Below are 19,984 nucleotides of genomic sequence, written 5' to 3' on the forward strand. Positions count from 1 at the left end.
GCGCATTCACAGTGAAAAGCTCGAGACAATACGAAAACCGACGCGGAATGGCGTCTGCTAGGGGCCCGGGAAGCTGAATAACAACAACACGTGCTCGAACCGGACATTGTTGGCCAATAGGAGCGGGAGCTGTGATCTCTCCAGCCAATCACCGTGCCGAAATTGCGCGTAGGCGGTGCATCGCGTGGATGGTTATGCTGCCATACATGTTCCCGGTGTGGGGACATCACGGAGCGTTTCCTGCACTGGTGCATGGTGGTCGAACAGGAGGAATTGTTGGAAATTTTTGGAGGTTAGTATATAAATTGGTTTTTACCCAGTATGCATTATTCCCACAGCCATCTCTGCGAGAGGGAGTGACAGGATGCGGCATGGAATCAAGAGAAGAACGGGAAATACTGTTGTGCCTTAAAATAAAATTGACATCCACCGAGTCAAAATGCTTATGTTATCATTAATTAGCTCATGGATTCCCAGTTCTTGTTTCCTAACTGCGTCGCTAGTTAGACGAGCGCGGTTAGAAGCTTCACGGAGACAGCTAGCTAGCCCTTCTGCTGTCACACAGTCGGCTTAGATTTCAGATACCCTTTTCAAAAAGCTGTTTTTGCGTTCAAGACAATCTTCAAGAGGCAGTTTGCTAATAAGCGCTAAAAAAAGTCGTGACAGCGCTGCTCCGCATAGTTAGCGATGCTGTTAGCATAGCGGCTAACCACTACTTCGTTGTGGCAATACGTCTCGGCGGCTGTAACTGAGCTGTTTGACAGCCCAAACATCGTGTCAGTGTGTTATCTGACCAGCATCAGCGGTGCAACAGAGCCGGTTCACTGAATGTATTAAATAATGTGTCATTACAGAGTGACAAATGTGGCAAGTCATACTTGTGCTACACGTTAGCTAGCTAGCCCCAAATGCTATATTCAAATGAACAAGCGCCAAAACAGCATCGTTGACAGTGGATAAAGTAAGAGCCCTTTCAGACAGTGAGAACTCATTTGCTTAAAATACACTTGAATAAATTCTCAAATGCTTCAGTTTATTATGGGAACATATACAGGTAGCATCTACGTCAGTAATAAATGCAGCCAGGTAACTCCTAAGTCAAATAAGGTAAACAAGGCTAGAATACCAAGTGGAAACAGCCCAGGAGTGTCAAAACTCTTGAGTTGAGGGTGTCTGGTTTTCATTATTTAATAAAACGTTTGTCTGGTAATATGAACCATGAAAGCAGTCATTAACATGATAAAGGCCTTGAGGTGGTAAATGCTTTATTACATGAACTTGAGGCCTGGACTTGAAGTGAAGCCTAGTTGTAAAACCTTCATTATTGTGTGTTGCAAATTCTGACATTTGTGTGTTGGATCAAGTTATTGCAAAGCATTTCTAGGCACATGTCTTTCAGCATAGTAAAATTGTAAACATTGAACTTGTGCCATGAGGCCACTTGTATGTTGACTTGGCCTTGGAAGTGGCTTATCTATGCTGGTTAGTGACAACACCCCATTATCTGACAAGTGATGAACATCAGTGCATCGCTCGCAGTCACATCTTGCAAAGTATTTCCATCCTCAATGTTTGTGTCAGTGTTTCTCTCAGAAAGAATAGAATATCTATATTATCATTGTTCAAGGACAACAGAATTATGCAGCTTCCGTACTGGAAGCTATAAAAACAGAATAAACATGTAAGAGTTGAACAAGAAATATGATTATATAGCACTAAAATTGGAAGAGTTAACTTTTTTTAAAATCACCTTAAAAGCACTTGATTGATATTAGAACCAAATATGCTAGAATTAAATGTCATAATATTTTTGACTAAATACCTTGATATTGATGTTGTAACAATATTGTAGGGATGTGACTATTGGTACTTTCACAAAATATTAACACAATGAGATTTTTGATAAATGATCATCAGTGATCTGGATATAAACACTATATGGGTAAAGGGAAGTAATAAATATGTAGAAAAGTCTGGTAAGTTCAAAAAGTGTCATTACTTTACTGTAATGCAGCCTTTAAAACCAGGAATAGATAACACTATTGCCAATCAGGATATAATGAAATCCGGAATCAAGATGACTCATAGTCATATCATAGTAATGATAAAAATACTGATATATTACCCCATATGTCCAGCAGTAGTAAATGGTGCTATGGCTCAGATTTGCAAAGCATCAAGCATTCAGTAAACTGACGGTATTAACACAGTATCCAGCAGATGTGGGAGTCTCCATAGAAACACAATGTAGGTAAATGTATTAATCATGCAGAACTGGAGAAAATAAAAAATAGCAACAGATTGATTCGAAACATTATGAACAGTGTCCGACAGTAGTAAATTGTGCAAAAGCTCAGATGTGTTTTGCTCAGACAGCTTACTGACCTGTGAACACCAGTATGCATTTTAAACGTGTCTCCTGTTTGTGTGTCGCTGCAGCAGCTAAAGCATGCTCTTGGCCCAGATAAACCGGGACTCGCAGGGAATGGCAGAGTTTCACGATGCAGACGGGCAGCCGGTCACCCTCTGTCTGACAGAGGCCGTGACTGTGGCGGGTGAGTTAAATGTCTAGAATAGTGGACAACTGGCTAAATTATTTCATATTTTATCTGACAATTCCTTTATCATATGTAATAGTGTTTGCTGTTTGAGTTAATGAGACAAACTTTGTTAATCCCATGCAGAAAAATGTAAATCTCACAGTACACAAAAAACTAGTACAAGACGCATATTATAGATAACTAGAATACCACCAGCATATACAGAACATCAGCATTTGAGCATCTACTATAAACAGTGGACGTAGAAAACAAGTATTTTATTGTCTTATACCTGTCCCTTTGAAAAAGCTGATCGTACAATGTGTGCTTTAATTAAGGTATAAGACCTTTAGTACAAAGTTGCCATGTACAGACAAAGCTAACAGTTAATTATTTTTCCCTAGATGGTGATCAAATGGAGAGCATGGACACAGTGAGCCTGCAGGCCGTTACTCTTGCAGATGGATCCACCGCATACATCCAACATGACTCCAAAGCCGCCTTTTCAGATGGACAGATCATGGACGGCCAGGTGATCCAGCTAGAGGACGGCTCCGCTGCCTACGTTCAGCATGTGTCGATGCCTAAAGCCGGTAAGACACAAGTCCTGGCCGTATCTTAGGGCAGAGAGGACAGTATTGGCGTTATACTCAGTTGCATTGCAAGCAGTAATTTATTTGTAATTTATCTGGATGGCATAATGCTGTCTTGCAGGACTGAAAGCATACATAAAGATAACTGCAGTCAAGCAGTAGTTACTGTTGCTGAGGTCTTTCTTTTTTCTGTTGTAGGAGGAGACAGTTTACAGCTTGAAGACGGACAAGCAGTTCAGCTAGAAGATGGAACAACAGCCTTCATTCACACACCCAAAGGTAAATGTTTTTTTTGTTTTTTTTATTAAAATCTCAAGTGTCTCATACCAATAATTGTATTGAATCACCTATCACTGCATTAGGATTAAAAATAGCTTTGTTATCTTTTATCAGACGATTATTTTCCGGTCATTCTACAAGGCATTTGTGATGAAGAGTTCTTTTTTTTGTTTTTATTCTTATTTTCCTCTGTTTATGATTAATTTCTGATTCTGATTAACACACACAAAAAAACGTGCAACACCACACAACTCAAAATGAGTGGAAAAGAGAGAAAAATATCAGTCTACTTTTTTTCCCATGATTTCCTTTTACAACCTCGAGAGAAGTATTGTACCATTAACTTGCTAATTTGGGTCAAAGGTTATCTACCCAGTCAGTTTGTGGACATTGGAGTATGTTTATGAACACATGACACACATTAAACCCTTATACAGTGTCCTGTAGCTGCATTCAGCTCAGATCTGTTTCTCTGATTGCAAAAATTGGCCATGGTGGCATTTCTAATGGACTGACACCAAAACCCAATGTTTAAACCCTACCCAATGTTTCATAATGGTCTCCAGGTTTGTTTGTTTATTCATGGTAATAAAAAATGCTCAGTCAAATTAAACAAATAGACCTTGGATTTGCAGACCTCCTGGTCTTGATTAGTCCTGTTTTATAGCTAAGTGTTGTTGTACAAAGAAACAGTGAGTTTGACTACCATCATCCCCCTTGAGCAAACAACCATCTCAGTTTTCAGACTGGATCTGTGCCCAGTTTCCTCATTGTGTTTCTTTCCATTAACATCCATCTCTTTGTTTCTGTACAGATGCGTATGACCAGAGTGGCCTGCAGGAGGTGCAGCTGGAGGACGGCAGCACCGCCTACATCCAGCACACAGTGCACATGCCCCAGTCCAACACCATCCTGGCCATCCAGGCTGACGGCACCATTGCAGACCTCCAGGCTGAGGCCACGGCCATCGACCCTGAGACCATCAGCGTGCTGGAACAGTACACCAAGGTAAACATGCTACATCACTGTACCAGTGTGGCACTAGTATGTGACACAGAATGTGTGATTTGTTTATGTTGCTTTTTTTGAATTTGTTGTTTTGGAATAATCTTCATGTACTGTATAGTCTTTGGAAAGTATGTGCTAATATAGACTGTATTTACTTTTGCTGATCATATAGATAAAAACATTTTTGCAAATGTGGACGGATAACATACCTGTATGTTTCTTTTTTCCTTACATTTCTCTTAGATGTGAATGTTAATAATTCTGACAGCATATACTGTAATAAGAAGTGCCCTTTTGTCGTGTCTGTCAGGTGGAGAACATTGAGAACCCTTTAGGCTCCTTTGGCAGAGTGGAAGCAGACAATGGCGTCCACATGCGGGTAGTGTATCTTCTTTAGATTTGTTTTTTTTCATGACTTTTTAATCCATTGTCCAGGTTTAACAGCAGAGTCTAATTCATGTTTCTTTCAGATTGTGTTACAGGGTCAAGACAACAGGCAAGCAAGGGCCTCAAATGTAGGCGAGAAGTCCTTCCGCTGTGAATACGAGGGCTGTGGAAAGCTTTACACCACCGCCCACCATCTCAAGGTAACTGTGGGTTGTTTGTGGTTGTGTGAGCATGGACAAGTTTTGATGTGCTGCTTTGCTTGTGCCTACTCAAGTGTGGGATTGTTTAAAGACAACATGTTGTGAGCTACTTGTTTGGTTTTTCTGCCTCACTGATACAGTTTTGTTTATGTGTCCTGTAGGTACACGAGCGCTCCCACACTGGAGACAAACCATACATCTGCGACTATCCTGGATGTGGGAAGAAGTTTGCAACAGGTAGCTGAGGAGAATTTTTGCAGAGATTTCTCATTAACTTCAAGCCTGTAAATATTTTGTATATAATTTACACAGTGGAAAATGTTAGTTACATTTTTTTGTATAGTATAGTATAAAAACACACAAAAAAACATTTTGCATGACTTTGAAGTACGTAATTGACTGCTGATGAAAATGATGTAATTACTATGGTGATGTTTGAATAAGGGCTTAACTAAAAGTCATGACTCAGTTCCTTTCTCTATGGTGTTTTAAGGGTATGGACTGAAGAGTCACTCACGCACACACACGGGGGAGAAGCCATATAGATGTCAAGAGTTGAACTGCTGCAAGTCTTTCAAAACCTCCGGAGACCTTCAAAAGCACACAAGGACTCACACAGGTACACAACCACATCCCGGACCAATCATAATTTTGTTGCGTCATATGTCTGGAAAGGTGTGTAAATGTCTCATAAATGTGTCATAAATGTGTCATAAATGTGTCATTAGTCTGGTTCAGGGTTTAACTGCTGTTTGTTACTGCTGAGAGCTGAGATGATAACCGCTACTAACACAAATAACTGATTGTCACAACTGGATTGTTACTTTGGTCAAAACTTCGAGGTTAGAGTCACGTACCACTGTTTTCTGAAGAACACAGATTGGGGTGCAGCGCCTCCCTCCAGAATAGCCTCAACAAATTGCAGGGTTTTGTTAGCAGGATGTGTGTGTTTGAATTTTTCCTCAGAGCCACTAAAGTACTGGAGGAGTTTTCATGCACATGATCACCATGAGAGGCATAACACTGAGGGGCAGCTTTTTATTTTTTAAAAACAATATTCCTGGGGTTTTTATGTCATTGGTTATTTAAATTTCAAACAGACAATGCTGGTATTATTGTTGCTGTCGCAAGGACAACCGGAACACGTTCCGTTTCCTCAGGGTAGCAACTGCCACCAACACATGAAAAACACAAGTTTATTCATTCATTTAGTCAATAATTAAGAAAACAGTAAGTTAAGTGAAAGCGGATAGAAATGGTGCCAGGATGCCAGCCCGACTGGATCGTCAATCAGTTTTCCTTTTCCCGGGGAACTAACCTAAACGCTGTAATTTTTCTATAGCCATTACATTTACTTCAGAATAATACATTAGAGTAAAAAGGTTGTCTTTTTCTGGTTTACAGAGTGATATAGCTAACAGAGAGACACACAGAATACTCAGAATATTTCAGCATGAGTGATGTCTAACACTGTCGACATCATTTTCCTCCTCAATTTTAAAATCAACTCACAGTCAAGTTTTAATTTTCATCCTTTTTTTACACTTGAAACTTGTCACAGCATTATTGATTAGAGAATCGATTGTGAATCAACGTTACTATCCAGATATCAACAGATCGATACAATAGGTTTTGAAAAATTATGGGGACATGGAATAATGATTGATAAACCCTGACATCACGTTTCTTATCTGCAGGAGAGAAGCCTTTTAAATGTCCAGTCGAAGGCTGTGGCAGGTCGTTTACCACCTCCAACATCCGCAAAGTTCACATCCGAACACACACCGGGGAGCGGCCGTACTACTGCTCCGAGCCAAGCTGTGGGCGGTCATTCGCCAGTGCCACCAACTACAAGAACCATATGAGGATACACACTGGTGAGTCCTTTTACATCGCAGTCTCCAACTAATTTGGTCCATTCCTACCAACATGTATCATGAAACTATGGTGTTGTATCCGACTCGAGAACAACTTCTAACTATAAAAATTAAATAATAACCTTGGTTCCTCTTGTCCGACTACTTTTCCATTCCTCCAGGAGAGAAACCATATGTGTGCACAGTGCCTGGCTGTGAAAAGCGCTTCACAGAATACTCCAGCCTTTACAAACACCATGTGGTTCATACACCCTGCAAACCTTACAACTGCAACCATTGTGGGAAAACCTACAAGCAGATCTCAACTCTCGCCATGCACAAACGCACAGCCCACAACGACACAGAGCCCATCGAGGAGGAGCAGGAGGCGTACTTTGAGCCCCCAGCAGGTCAGTGGAAATATAACGATATAGGAGAATTCCTAACTAAAAATATTGTACAATAAGCAAGACAATTAATTAGCAACTAATTGATAACTTGCAAGAATTCAGTAGTTTCAACTTAGTATAACTGTTTGGATTCTTTGGTTTGTCGTACCTGATAATAATTTGAATGGCTGGTTAGAAAAATGCTAAAGAATTGCATTTCATTAACTCTAGAACATTTGAAACTTAATTATGTATTAATTTACTCTTGAAAATAAAGACACTTGTTAGTTGCAGCCTTACTTAAATCATATCATCTGGTTCTGTGGGTGATATCAACAAGAAATGGGTTCCCAGAAGGAAACACCAGGTTATAAATGCATGTAGTGAAAATGAGAAGATACGTAACACCAACAAGACTACTAAAACATATTAAACAGAAATTGGTGTATATGAAGCAAAAATATTGAATTAAACTAAGTAAAATATGAAGCCTGGGTTTAAAAAAAAGTGAATAATATGAAAAAGTACACAACATGTGCAAAAATCATATAAATAAAGTGGAATCTAATTATTTAAAATACTGACAAACAAAAACTTTTCATCTCCATTCAGATGCCATCGATGACCCCAACGTCAGCTACACGACGCACGTGGTTGAGGCAGATGACTCTGGCTCAGAGCAGGTTCCTGTGGAGAGCTCAGACATGGTTGGTCAGCAGCATGTGGCCTTGGTAACACAAGAGGATGGCACACAGCAGCAGGTAATCACTAATAGTTTCAGAGATTCAAAATAGCTTCATGCTGTTTGGCTGTAAGTAGGTGATACGTTTGTCTTTGGTGGATAAGTTAGTTAGGGTTACCACTGACCACAAACCGTTTTAGGCAACTGGCGACATCTGCGGCCGGAGGCATTATGTTTTCAGGTTGGTTGTTTGTCCCATTCTCGTGAACGTTACATCTCAAGAAAGTCTTGTAGGAATTTCCTTACATTTGCCACAAATGTTCCCTCAAGGATGAACTGATTAGGTGGTCAAAGGTCGCTGTGAGCTCACAACTCAAGAGTTATTTTGCTAATTATAAATAATAATGAAGTGATGACATTTTATATCCAAAAGGTCAATTTCACTGTGACATCATAATGATCTATAAAAACACTTTAGGAACAGAGGGGCAGATTGTGACCTGTGATCTGGTGACACTAATCTTGGGCCCACTTTGAAATTGTTGATCGTAGAGCTCTTCTGTGCAGACAGGTCCAAGATGTGTGTGAATTTTGAATTTGTAGCATGTTTACAGCATCACCCTTGTTTGAGGCATTGTGTAATGTCATGGTTACAGCTTCTTGTTCTAGCAGAATCAGCTTTATTGGCCCAGAATCCGAACATGTACAAGGACTCGAGACTCAAGAGTTTTTTTGTTTTTGTTTGTCTATTTCTCTCAATGTAATCCACCACAAGCTTTATGGTTTTGCTGATATTGAGCTTCAGGTGATGTTGTTGCACCACGTGATGAAGCTCTGTATCAGTCCTCTGTACTGCTCTGTAAAAACAGTCTCTAAGAGAAGACAACGTGTTTCTAACTAAAAATGATTACAGATTACTTCCATTTTGCCTTTTAATATTTTTTAATACATTTTTTACTGAATACATTCAAAGTCCTCGCTACATATAAGAAATGAGTCTAGACAGACATGGATGTAAACTACAACTTTACTGGTCGGCGGAGGCATGTGACCATGAAGTGGTATTTCTTGTTTTCCATAATATTGGATTCTGTCACATGCCCACTAACCCCTTCAGGCTGCAACCCTTCTTTCATTAGTCTAACCATGATTTATTGTGCCTTCTGTCTGTTATGCATTTTGTTTCTTAAACAACAAAGAAATCAAGGCTGGATAATTATGAGGTTAATACATTTCAAAACAAAACATGACCATGTCGTACCACTGACTGAAGACATATTGTGCCAGAAGGACTGACTGTGAAACTGAATGTATTGTGTCTCACATCAGGTCAGTATCTCTGATGCAGACTTGCAAGCTATGGGTGGCACCATCACAATGGTAACCCAAGAAGGCACAACCATAACCATCCCAGCCCACGAACTGGCATCGCAAGGTGCTCACTCTGTTACTATGGTAACAACAGATGGCTCAGACGAACAGGTAAACAATTACACAAGTTAAACGTTATCGAGGGCTTTCCCTCATTGTTATGTTATCTGTTTATACATAGCTTCATTAACTGAGCTGACTATTCTCAGAATGTTAAAGGAACTTCATAAGAACTGATATTTTTAGGTAATCGTATTATCATATTTTAAGATATAATATATGACATTTCCACTTTAAAATGTCTCAAAATGACTAGACCTTTGAATTTAGCACTAAATTTTTCCCAAATGTTTCCAACAATGTTCAAACACAGAGATGTCTTAATTTTATTCAAGTTAACGCTGTATTTCATTTGGTCACCTGTCGCTTTAACTGCCGGGGAAACATTAAATGACAGGTCGGAGGGAAGTCGTTGAATATGACTGAACATAACATGAATTAAACTTTGCTACCTGACGACATCATCAAACTACATCTTTTGCTTATATAGTTTTGATTGAGACACCCCTAGCGGCAGAAATGACATACTGTGCTTTTAACTTAAAAAATGTTAAACTAGACAAACAGCCGCACCACAGCAGTCTCTTTCAGGCATCTGCCCATTTTTTGCTTGGTTGTTGGAAATTCAATTCTTCATGGTGCACGACTAAATCTCTGCTGGACCTCCATGATGGCACAGCACAACTAATTGATCTGTGACCTTTGTGTACGGTGTCTCTGTCTCCCTCAGGTGGCCATCATGACACCTGACATGGCCTCATTCCAAACGGTGGAGGAGGCAGCCTACAGCCAAGACCAGGATGACATTCATCCTGTTACATTACTGGCCACCTCCAACGGCACTCACATCGCTGTGCAGGTTGGTAAACTGACACCATAGAAGTAAATACACTGGTGTGGGGAATTCCAATCTGTGAAATTGTTAGTTCAATTAATAAAGAAGAAGAATGGAGATATCTGCCACTCCATCATCATTTGGGTACAGAAGCACATTAAATTAATCAGTGATAAGCCTTGGTATTGATCCTACAGAGTCTGCTCAGCTGCATTTGTGCTCTGATCACTTGTGTTTTTGTGTTCTCAAGTACACAAGTAATCCCACCCCAGACCCCTCCCTTTTGTTCTATTTACGTAAACACTCAAAAATCATGAGTAGGTGGGGCTCAGCTCAGGGGGTGTAGGTGTGTTGCTGCCCTCCTGCTGGTGCATTTGATTTGGGATCAAACTAAACCAAAACTTAACAACCACCGGCGGTGTCAGTTTACATGTAATCCAAATTCAAGATGACCCAACCAGCACCCTTTCTGCCTTGACACCAGTACAAATGCTTATCAACAAAAGCAGAAGGAAATTACATTACAATTTCATTTTTTTTTTTCATTTTTTTTTAAATTGTGCAATAACAAACATGACATGACATTATAGAGAGATGATAATTTTTCATTTATTCAAACATAAATGTATTTTAACGACAATCCTGATTCCAGAAAAGTTTGGACTCTGATGATTCTTCTGACTTTACATGTTGCAGGCAAAACATTCATAAAGAGTGTAAATTTGCAGAAAACAATAAAGTTACCAGTTTGAACATTAAATATATTGTCCTGTATTGGACTGAATATAGGTTGAAAAGGATTTGCCAATAGTTGCATTCTGTTTTTATTCATGTTTTATCTCACTTATTTTAAATCAGGGTTGTATTAATTTGTTTTATTCAATTTAAATACTGTATAACTATTCTGGCCAAAAACCCTGAGGGGCACTGTTTTCATTTACCCCTTTCTGCTCTTTCTGTCATGTTAATTACAGAACAAACACTCTTTTCCATCTTGTGACAGTCATCAGTAAAACTCAGCAGCCTTACATTAGTCACAGTCACAGGATGGTATTGTCTTTTGAAGGGATGACAGAGTAAATTACATCAGCAGTAGTGATCAATGAACAGTTGTTATCAGCATGTCAATCAGTCTTTGATTTATGCACATTGTTTTCTGTTTCTCTGTAGCTCAGTGATCAGCCTTCTCTGGAGGAAGCCATCAGAATAGCATCAAGAATACAACAAGGAGAGTCGCCGGGCATGGAGGATTGATGGACTCATTACGGACTATGATTTAGGATCAAAACCATCTCAACTGGACTTTATCAACGAGAGAAATCTTGAGTCTTCCTCCATGTTTTTTTTTTTTTTTTTGTCTTGTTCCACAAAAGACCTTAGCTTTTATGTGTACATAGGATTTTGATAACTGGAGTTCTGCTATGCTATTTTGTCCCTCAACCAAAAAGATGGGAGAGGGGAAAGATGATTTCTAATGTTTATGGTGCACAGTGCACAGTGCAGTGTACAGCTAATGCTATTTCTAATAAAAAAAAAAGATTGTGTGAATAATTGACTGTTCCTGAGTTTGAACACATGAGTCTATGTTAAACTTTGGTCACCTTCAACTTTGCATAGCTGCAAAGGTAAAAAAATACCTACAGCACATACAGAAAAGAGATGCGATACACTGTAAGGGTAACATAACATAAAAGTTAATGGAAACAATGAAAATCAGTTAATAGTATTAATAGTACAATATCAATGAAGTAATAATACGAACCCAGACATTGTTATTGATATATTTTAATATAAACAAGCCATTCTGGAATTTGTTATGTTTTTGTTAATTGTTTATTCAGTGAAGATTTTATCTTCTCTTCCAATGACTTCCCCAAAAGTACATAGTGCACCTTTAATGCTGGTGGATCAATTATAAAAAAGAGTACTTACTAACTCATAAACAAGTAAACACTTAAGATTTTTAAAGGTGCACTATGTATTTTGGTCAAGACATTTTAATCAGAAGAGAAAGGTCTTCAGTGACGGATTTGAACAAACTTTGTTTTCATGACTGAATAAACAAACTGATCTTAAAGGACAACACAATTTCAAAACGTTTTTTTATATATATATATATATATATATTTGGCGGACCCTGCCACTTTTCTAGCTTCAAACAGGGTTCTGGGACCCTATTTTCCTCTGAGAACAGCTTATTTATTGAGTTATGGAAAAGTTTGAATTTCTTCTCTAAAGCTACACAGTGCTGGGGATTTTTTATTGTGTTTGTACATTGGTATTACTTGTTATTTATATGTTGTTTATATGGTGGTAATGCTAGTATTGCATTACAGATCAGAATACTTAATCAGCCTGAAAGTTATTCAGTTGAAAATTGTCTAGGAGATTTAACTTGATTGGGTTTTCAAGTTGAAAAAGTGAGAGAATTGCAGTTTTTATTCAGATTTAGAGGTGGTGTTCGGCTTAGATAAATGTTGTCCTGTATAAAGTGGTGGTAACACTCCATTTTGACTTTGATCTTTGTTATTATCGCGGCTTCTCTCATCCTGCCGTCTCAATAATGGACGCATTGTCTCGGAGGTAATGTAACTGTGTGGCTGCGGCCACATGAAAGATACGCGTTCGCGCCAGTTTGTTGCTTTGCCACCGATGACGTAACGCCTCCCGAAACCTCTCTGGAACGCCCATCTTTCAAAATTTCTCGACGCGCTCTGATTGGCCGCGCGGAGACATGTGACCAACGGTCGCGGGAAGTCCTTTGCCACGCGCGTGATAGGAAGAGGACATCGCTTGACTCATTCAAACGTTTTTGTAAACATTGGTTTGGTTTTATTGCGGAAAGACGTGTTTCTGTGTCATCGGGCCATCGACAAGGTACTGACGGATACCGATACTCGACTGGAGCCGGTAGTTTTGGTGTTTGTTTTGCGTTTAGGAACAACTTCGGACATTGCTCTCACGGTGAATCTAGCTAACCAACGTTAGTCCGTGGCCATTTCTCAGCGTTGGAGGGGCGTGTAGGAGTTAGCAAACAAGTTAACTTTTTCTGGGATGTTAACGGACCTTTAAGCGATTTACTTCTACTTTTTTAAACTAATACCTTTATTTAAGGTAGTTATAAGTTGACTAGCTTTGTGTTTTTGCTACAAACGCCACTGCCTCTGTAGTGGGGGTCGAACCGCGTGATTTTCCCGTCGACGAAGCCGGGGTTTAAATCCTGAAAATGTCGAGCTACAGCCGCCATCGACACGGATCTCCTTCCCCGAAACCTCGCCCAATTTGTCAGAAACTACAGTTTACATCCAGCGATGGCGAGGACGACCCGATTGAGGATGTTAACAACAGCACCGGAGGAGAGTCTGGCTTCACGGAGATGGACTCCCCGATGCCAGTGCGACGGGACTCCGTCGACAAGCGGCTAGAAGGGAGCAGCAGCCCCCTGAACCAGTCCGGTGGGGACGACGACGTGGAGCTGTGGGACGAAGAGAGTTACGGCTCTCCGTCTCATCTGCGGTCACCCAGCAGCGTTATCTTCGCCAACTGCTCACCGTCACCGAGGAAAACGTCTCGGCTGTACGGAGGGTCACCGGAGCGGTCCTACGTCCAGGACGACGGGGAAGGATCCAGCTCCCCGATCCCGGACTGCCCCGACACACCTCCACATAAAACCTTCAGAAAACTGAGACTTTTCGACACACCACACACGCCAAAGGTTAGTATTTGGTGTTATTAACATTCTTTTTTTAATCTTGCGTTTTTCTATAAAACAAAAAGTTTGTTTATTTGTGTTTAGTGGCAGAATTTACCTGCATGCAAGAAACTTTTTTAAATTTTAAGGCATTAATTTAAGTGATCTTGCAACAACATTTCCAAGATAACATTTTAGAATTAAACATTTCTTCTCCATATTTCTCAAGGGTATATTGATTTTTCTAATGTGTCTGCTGATGAATCCTGTCAGGTGTTGAACTGGAAAGAAAACCTGCAAAAATAAGCAACATAAAACATTTACAAACCAACAGGTCATTTTTTTGAATTCCAAGGGGATACTGGGATATTTCTGCTCTGTCAGTTACCACAGTGACCCACTTAATGTACCACTGTACTATTGCATAATGCTCTCTCTGTAGTCAGCCAGATGATTTAGTGACCTGGATTTTCATGTCTTGGCATGTCTCAGTCAGTGATTACAGCATTACATAGCATTGCCCTTTAAGCATCCAATTTTAAAATTTTAAAAAGTATTTCACAGGACGTGACCATATATTGTTTGATCACAATCACACTCTGAATGATCAAGTAGATAGTCTCCCTTTTATTGTTTTTGTTTTTTGAGTTTTCCTCTCTCCTGCTGCTCCCCAGTATTAACAAAGCACTAAATCTTTCTTTTTCAGAGTTTACTGTCCAGAGCGAGGGGCTCCGGTCCAGGATCCTCCAGCAGGAGAGTTGCCCTGTTCAAGAATGTGGAGCCTTCAGGAAAGTCAATCACAGACAGCAGCAGGAGACAGCAGACCCCTCTGGTTAACTTTAACCCCTTCACCCCCGACTCCCTTCTTATCCAGTCGGCCACACAGCAGAGAAACAACAGGAAACGGGCACACTGGAATGAGTACGTTGCACAGATGTTTTCTCACTAAAACCTTTATCTTTAGAGAGGGATCAAACCCCAAAGATATGCTGTACTTGAAGAGTTGCCAAGCTACAATCTATATTTTGGTTACATATTTCCCACCTTGGTCAGTTGGTGTGTAGTCAGTTGCACCTTTGTCATCACACTAATGCAACAGCTGTTAATCCCACAAACCAGAGCTGTACTGACCACCTTCACCTGTCATCTTGAGCACAGATCAGACCCATTGTTATAATAACCAGATACGTTAAAGCCGTTGACTAAGGCCAGGGGGTTTGGCTGGGAACCAGGACCTCATGGTTACTGGTGAACTCTGCCATGTGCTTGTGAAGCCCCCAGTGCTGCCCCCTGCTGTACAGAATGCTAACCAACATCCTCTATTGTCTTTAATCTTTCAGCTCTTGTGGAGAAGACATGGAGGCAAGTGATGGTGAGGGAGAGGAGGAAGTTTTGCCACCATCCAAGGTAATTAAATGTTCATGTGATTTGCAGTAAAAACATGTAGGTGGGAATAAAATTAATTAATTTTTCTTCATTAGACATAGCATTTTGCAGGATGTCACCTCAAATTTGGTCATTGATTTATTCTGTTTGTTTTTCCAACTGGTTGAAATTAGTGGATCAACAAAAGTGTAAACTCTTCTTCTGCCCTCAGAGGATCACTATGATGGAAAGCAACATGATGTCCAGGTACACCTCAGAGTTCCTCGAGCTGGAAAAGATCGGCTGTGGGGAGTTTGGTGCCGTGTTCAAGTGTGTGAAAAGACTCGACGGCTGCATCTACGCCATCAAAAGATCGAAGAAACCTCTGGCAGGATCAGTAGATGAGTAAGTTGAGTTCATAACAATATAAAAAGATCTTACGGATCTTACTTCATTTAGAGCTGCAATGATTAATCAAGAAGTTGTGAACTATTACATTTTAAAGGAAAGAGGATAGTCAAAAAAGGCTTTCTTTACTCTCCTTTGGTTTGTGGACACAACAAGACATTTCAGGATGTCATCTTGAACTTTGGGAAATCCTAATTGACATTTTTCACCATTTTATAGACCAAATAACTAATTGATGAATCGATAATATCATTGACAGATAAATTGAGAATGAAAATAGCTGTTTGTTGTGGCCATTCCTTCATTTTTTCATCTTATTTCTGGGACTCATTGTAACCTGATGTGACAAGATATGCATTTCAAAGTGGTAGACATGCAGATTTTAAGTCACACTGCCTCTTAATGCTCAGTGTAATAGAGTACTTAATGCACCCAAAGTCATCCCAGTGCTCCTTTGCATGAATCAACTGGCGCGATTATAAAAGTTGTTTACTGGGAAGACTTGAGGCACTTTTTTCCTTTCATTTTAACGACCAGACTTTGTTCAGGCTTGTCTTAATTAAAAAGGTCTGTTCCCCTCCTCCACAGACAAAATGCTTTACGGGAGGTGTATGCCCATGCCGTGCTGGGCCAACACCCCCACGTGGTGCGTTACTACTCGGCCTGGGCAGAGGACGACCACATGCTCATCCAGAACGAGTACTGCAACGGCGGCACGCTGTCTGACGTCATCACAGAGAACTACAGACGGCTCAGTTACCTGTCGGAGCTGGAGCTGAAAGATCTGCTGCTGCAAGTCACACGAGGACTCAAGTACATCCACTCGACTTCTCTGGTGCACATGGACATCAAGCCCAGTGAGTAGTAATCATAGTCAGATTATTATTAAAGGAATTATGCAGCTAATGCTTTGGAAAGTAGATTTGTATTTGATATTTGTGTTGAGTTTGAGTCTTAACATGAATGTTTTCTGGTCAGAAGCTAATGAAAGTCTTTGTCCCAGGCAACATCTTTATTTCACGGAAGTCCGTAACCAGCTGTGATGAATGTGATGAAGATGACATACTGACAACCAGCGCCATCTACAAAATAGGTAAGCTTCCTCTACAGTTTGGTCATTCCTATTACTGATATTTTAAAACTCTACTCACATTAGATGGCCAACTTAAATCTGTACTGTTTGTGCCTCTCCAGGTGATCTTGGTCATGTGACAAGAGTGAACAATCCACAGGTGGAGGAGGGTGACAGCAGATACCTGGCCAATGAAGTTTTACAAGAGGTTTGTCACCTTACTCTAAAACCGCCTCTGTTTTGGAACAATTAAAGCTTCACAGAGGTGTTAATATATTTCTGATTTTCTTTGTAGGACTACAGTAACTTGAGGAAAGCGGACATCTTTGCTCTGGCTCTGACTGTGGTCAGTGCCTCAGGGGCGGAGCCTCTTCCCACCAACGGGGACAAATGGCACGAGATCCGACAGGGAAAACTCCCTGCCATCCCTCAGTTGCTTTCTCCAGAGTTTCTCAGTCTGCTCAAGGTAACAGGCAACTTTCTTTCTTTCTTTTTATTTCTTTCTTTAATCTCTTTTTATATTTCTTTCTTTCTTTAATCTCTTTTGGAAAATACATTTTAATTTAAAAAAATTAAATGTTAATCATCTCTACTTGAAGATGTCTTTGTACTTTCTTGTATTTCTCGTCAATGTTAAGCAGCTTTTCCTTTTTTTAACTTAATCTTATGTTCTTTACCCCTCAGCTGATGATCCATCCTGATCCAAGTAGACGACCATCAACTTCAGACCTCATCAAACACCCGGTGCTCCTCACTGCTGCCCGAATGAGCGCAGACCAGCTCAGAGTCGAGCTCAACGCAGAGAAGTTCAAGAACGCACTTCTACAGAAGTAAGTTTATAACAGCACAACACAAACTCCCAACTCACTACACTCGAAATGTTTATCAGACAGATTTTGATTACATGGTTAAAGTGGTTGGACAACTTGTGATGCAAAAAAATAAGCCCTGGATTGGTTTTGTTATGAAAGGTTAAAACTATGTAGAGTGCATTCACAGATATTCTGCGGTGTCAATTTAATAGATGATGAGCAGAACTAATGTGCCCCTGCTTTGCTAATAAACTGTTAAAGACATTTTCAGGCAAAAATACGAACTATTGCAATATTGTAGCACATCAATTGTGAGGAATTTCTGAAGGGAATAATCAGTAGGTAGTTTGATGATAGTGATATTGTTTAAAGTCTTTTTTTAAAGCAAAGGGTGGTTGAGCAGTTCCACTAAATATGAATATTTTCTGTTTCTTTAAGCTGCAAACTGAATGTCTTTGGGTTTTGGACTGTCTGTCGACCAAAATGAGACATTTTAAGGCAGCATCATGGGCTCTGGGAAGTGGGATTTCCTGTTTGTTTTTTGTTTTTTTTAAGACCTGACGATTGAATCAATAAAGAAAATAATCGTTGGAGTCCTTATTTCCTTGGTTTTGGACTGTTGTTCTGACAAAACAAGATGTTTGAAGAATTACCTTTGACTTTTAGAAACTAGGAAGGTTTCTTGCATTTATTGACAAAATGATAAATCTCTAATGAAAATAATCGCCCTAATTCATCCAAAGACACTGTACCTAGCTGTAGTCTGAATCCATCTTAACTGACCTTTTTTTTTCTCTCTCTCTCTTCCTCAGGGAGCTGAAGAAGGCCCAGCTGGCCCGGGCTGCAGCAGAGGAGAAGGTTTTGTCCACTGACAGGGTCCTGACCCGCTCCACAGTCCAATCGAACCCCAGAACTTCCAGACTCATCGGCAAGAAGATGAATCGATCGGTCAGCCTCACCATCTACTGAGAATAGAATCCGCCCTGACAGGAAGAGAAACGCAGGCTCATGGACCTTTTTAACCAGAACCATTCAGATGAGACGGTCTGTTTTTGTGTTCGAGTTAAACCCTGTCAGTCGTGGTGCTAGGCCCAATCAAAGCTGCAGACTGTTAACCACACCGAAGTGGAACTCATCTCGATAGACTCTCATTACCAACATAGTTCAGCCCTTTTCTTCCATGGACTTTTTTCTTGGATAAATTCTCATTCCTCAAAGGTAGTTACTGTACCTTTTACACTCTGTCATTCCTTAAGTTTGCATAGACGTCAGCCTCTCTCTCCATTTCTGTCCTTGCACTTCCCTCGACAAAGCCGAAGCCTTTTGGCAGCGGATCGAAGCCGCAGTGAAGCCCTCTTCAGTGTGAATGTACTTGCCGTAGCCGTGCGCACCTTACTGCCTGTCAAATGCCTGATGCTAGGTACCAGAGGGTCTGAGAACTGACGATTTCTGTGTTTGTAATGGAGCACTTTGGAGGCAACATGTGGAACTTGCCACATTTTTTTTTTTTTTTTGTTTTAAAAAAAAAAAGAAAAGAAAAACCTGCTGCTATTGATGTTTTGTGTGTATCAGGGTTTGGCCAGTTTCAGGTTGGATCGTTCTCGAGGTCATTGGCTCTTATTTTCAAGTAGCAGGAGTCCCCCTGTTCAATGCCTTTTTGTTTTTCCTGGTCGGATGGAAAATGGCTCATGCTGTGATCAATGAGGAAAATCATCTAAAACCAGTGACGTGACTCATTATCTGTGAGGTTAGAACTGATCCGTAGTGTTTGAATTCCCCTGTTGATTGGTGCTGCCAACCCTGCCTGTAGCATTAGAACAATCATTGTCCTGTTCTCTGGATTCTCATGTATTCCGTTTTCTTTTCCCACAAGGCTCATTTTCAGTTACTGTTTAGAAGCATTCCTCGTCTTTTTGTTCTTGTAACCTCTAACACAAAAACCCTTTTCTGTTGTTGTAACCTGTAAATATGTTCTTTTAATAAATTCTCACCTTCTACACTTTCTGTTCAGTTCAGTGTGGTGTTATGTGATGAAGGAACTTCCCTTCACTGATATTTTAAATCTGTCCGATTATAGTATGAAGAATTTTAGTTGTCACAATAGTCATCGTAAACATCACTCTTAAACTTGTGTACTTAAATACTTAATGTATACATGTACATTAAGAGCAGAAACTGATTATTTAGGCATAATGGTAAAAATCATAGATGTAATGTCACTAAAGTGCCAGTGAGCTAATCAAATGTGAGGATTTTTATGTTTAGAATGTTAGATTTTAGGGTTATTTTTGGTCAGATGGAAACAATTTTAACACATCACCTTACGCTTTAAGAAATGATGTGTATTTTCTGTGTGTTATTGACTGGAGGATTCAGCAATTAGTTTTAAAAAAATTAATCAATTGATCTAATGCTCCAATCATTTTCCAGTTGGTA

At 40.1% G+C, this 19,984-nt stretch overlaps 2 protein-coding genes across 4 annotated transcripts; both read left to right on the forward strand.

The window, feature by feature from the left end:
- The first annotated feature begins 205 nt into the window (after positions 1-205).
- On the forward strand, positions 206-11,744 carry znf143b (zinc finger protein 143b). Of its 3 annotated transcripts, none has more exons than XM_073472501.1 (15): positions 206-292; positions 2,440-2,555; positions 2,945-3,133; positions 3,332-3,412; positions 4,227-4,420; positions 4,731-4,799; positions 4,891-5,007; positions 5,169-5,244; positions 5,501-5,626; positions 6,705-6,884; positions 7,046-7,273; positions 7,865-8,013; positions 9,264-9,416; positions 10,096-10,224; positions 11,371-11,744. In XM_073472501.1, the coding sequence occupies exons 2-15, from the start codon at positions 2,450-2,452 to the stop codon at positions 11,452-11,454; spliced, it is 1,881 nt and encodes a 626-aa protein (XP_073328602.1). In that variant the 5' UTR covers positions 206-292; positions 2,440-2,449; the 3' UTR covers positions 11,455-11,744. The 3 variants fall into 3 exon arrangements, with proteins under 3 accessions (XP_073328602.1, XP_073328604.1, XP_073328603.1); XM_073472503.1 differs by having other exon boundaries at positions 233-292; positions 2,443-2,555; XM_073472502.1 differs by lacking the exon at positions 206-292 and having other exon boundaries at positions 2,358-2,555.
- A 1,219-nt stretch (positions 11,745-12,963) lies between these two features.
- On the forward strand, positions 12,964-19,547 carry wee1 (WEE1 G2 checkpoint kinase). Its single transcript, XM_073472241.1, has 10 exons — positions 12,964-13,915; positions 14,598-14,812; positions 15,232-15,298; positions 15,489-15,661; positions 16,253-16,521; positions 16,668-16,757; positions 16,859-16,944; positions 17,032-17,202; positions 17,421-17,566; positions 18,361-19,547. The coding sequence occupies exons 1-10, from the start codon at positions 13,427-13,429 to the stop codon at positions 18,515-18,517; spliced, it is 1,863 nt and encodes a 620-aa protein (XP_073328342.1). The 5' UTR covers positions 12,964-13,426; the 3' UTR covers positions 18,518-19,547.
- Positions 19,548-19,984: the final 437 nt, after the last annotated feature.

This window comes from Pagrus major, chromosome 8 (assembly GCF_040436345.1).
Source record: "Pagrus major chromosome 8, Pma_NU_1.0".
Classification (NCBI taxonomy): domain Eukaryota; kingdom Metazoa; phylum Chordata; class Actinopteri; order Spariformes; family Sparidae; genus Pagrus; species Pagrus major.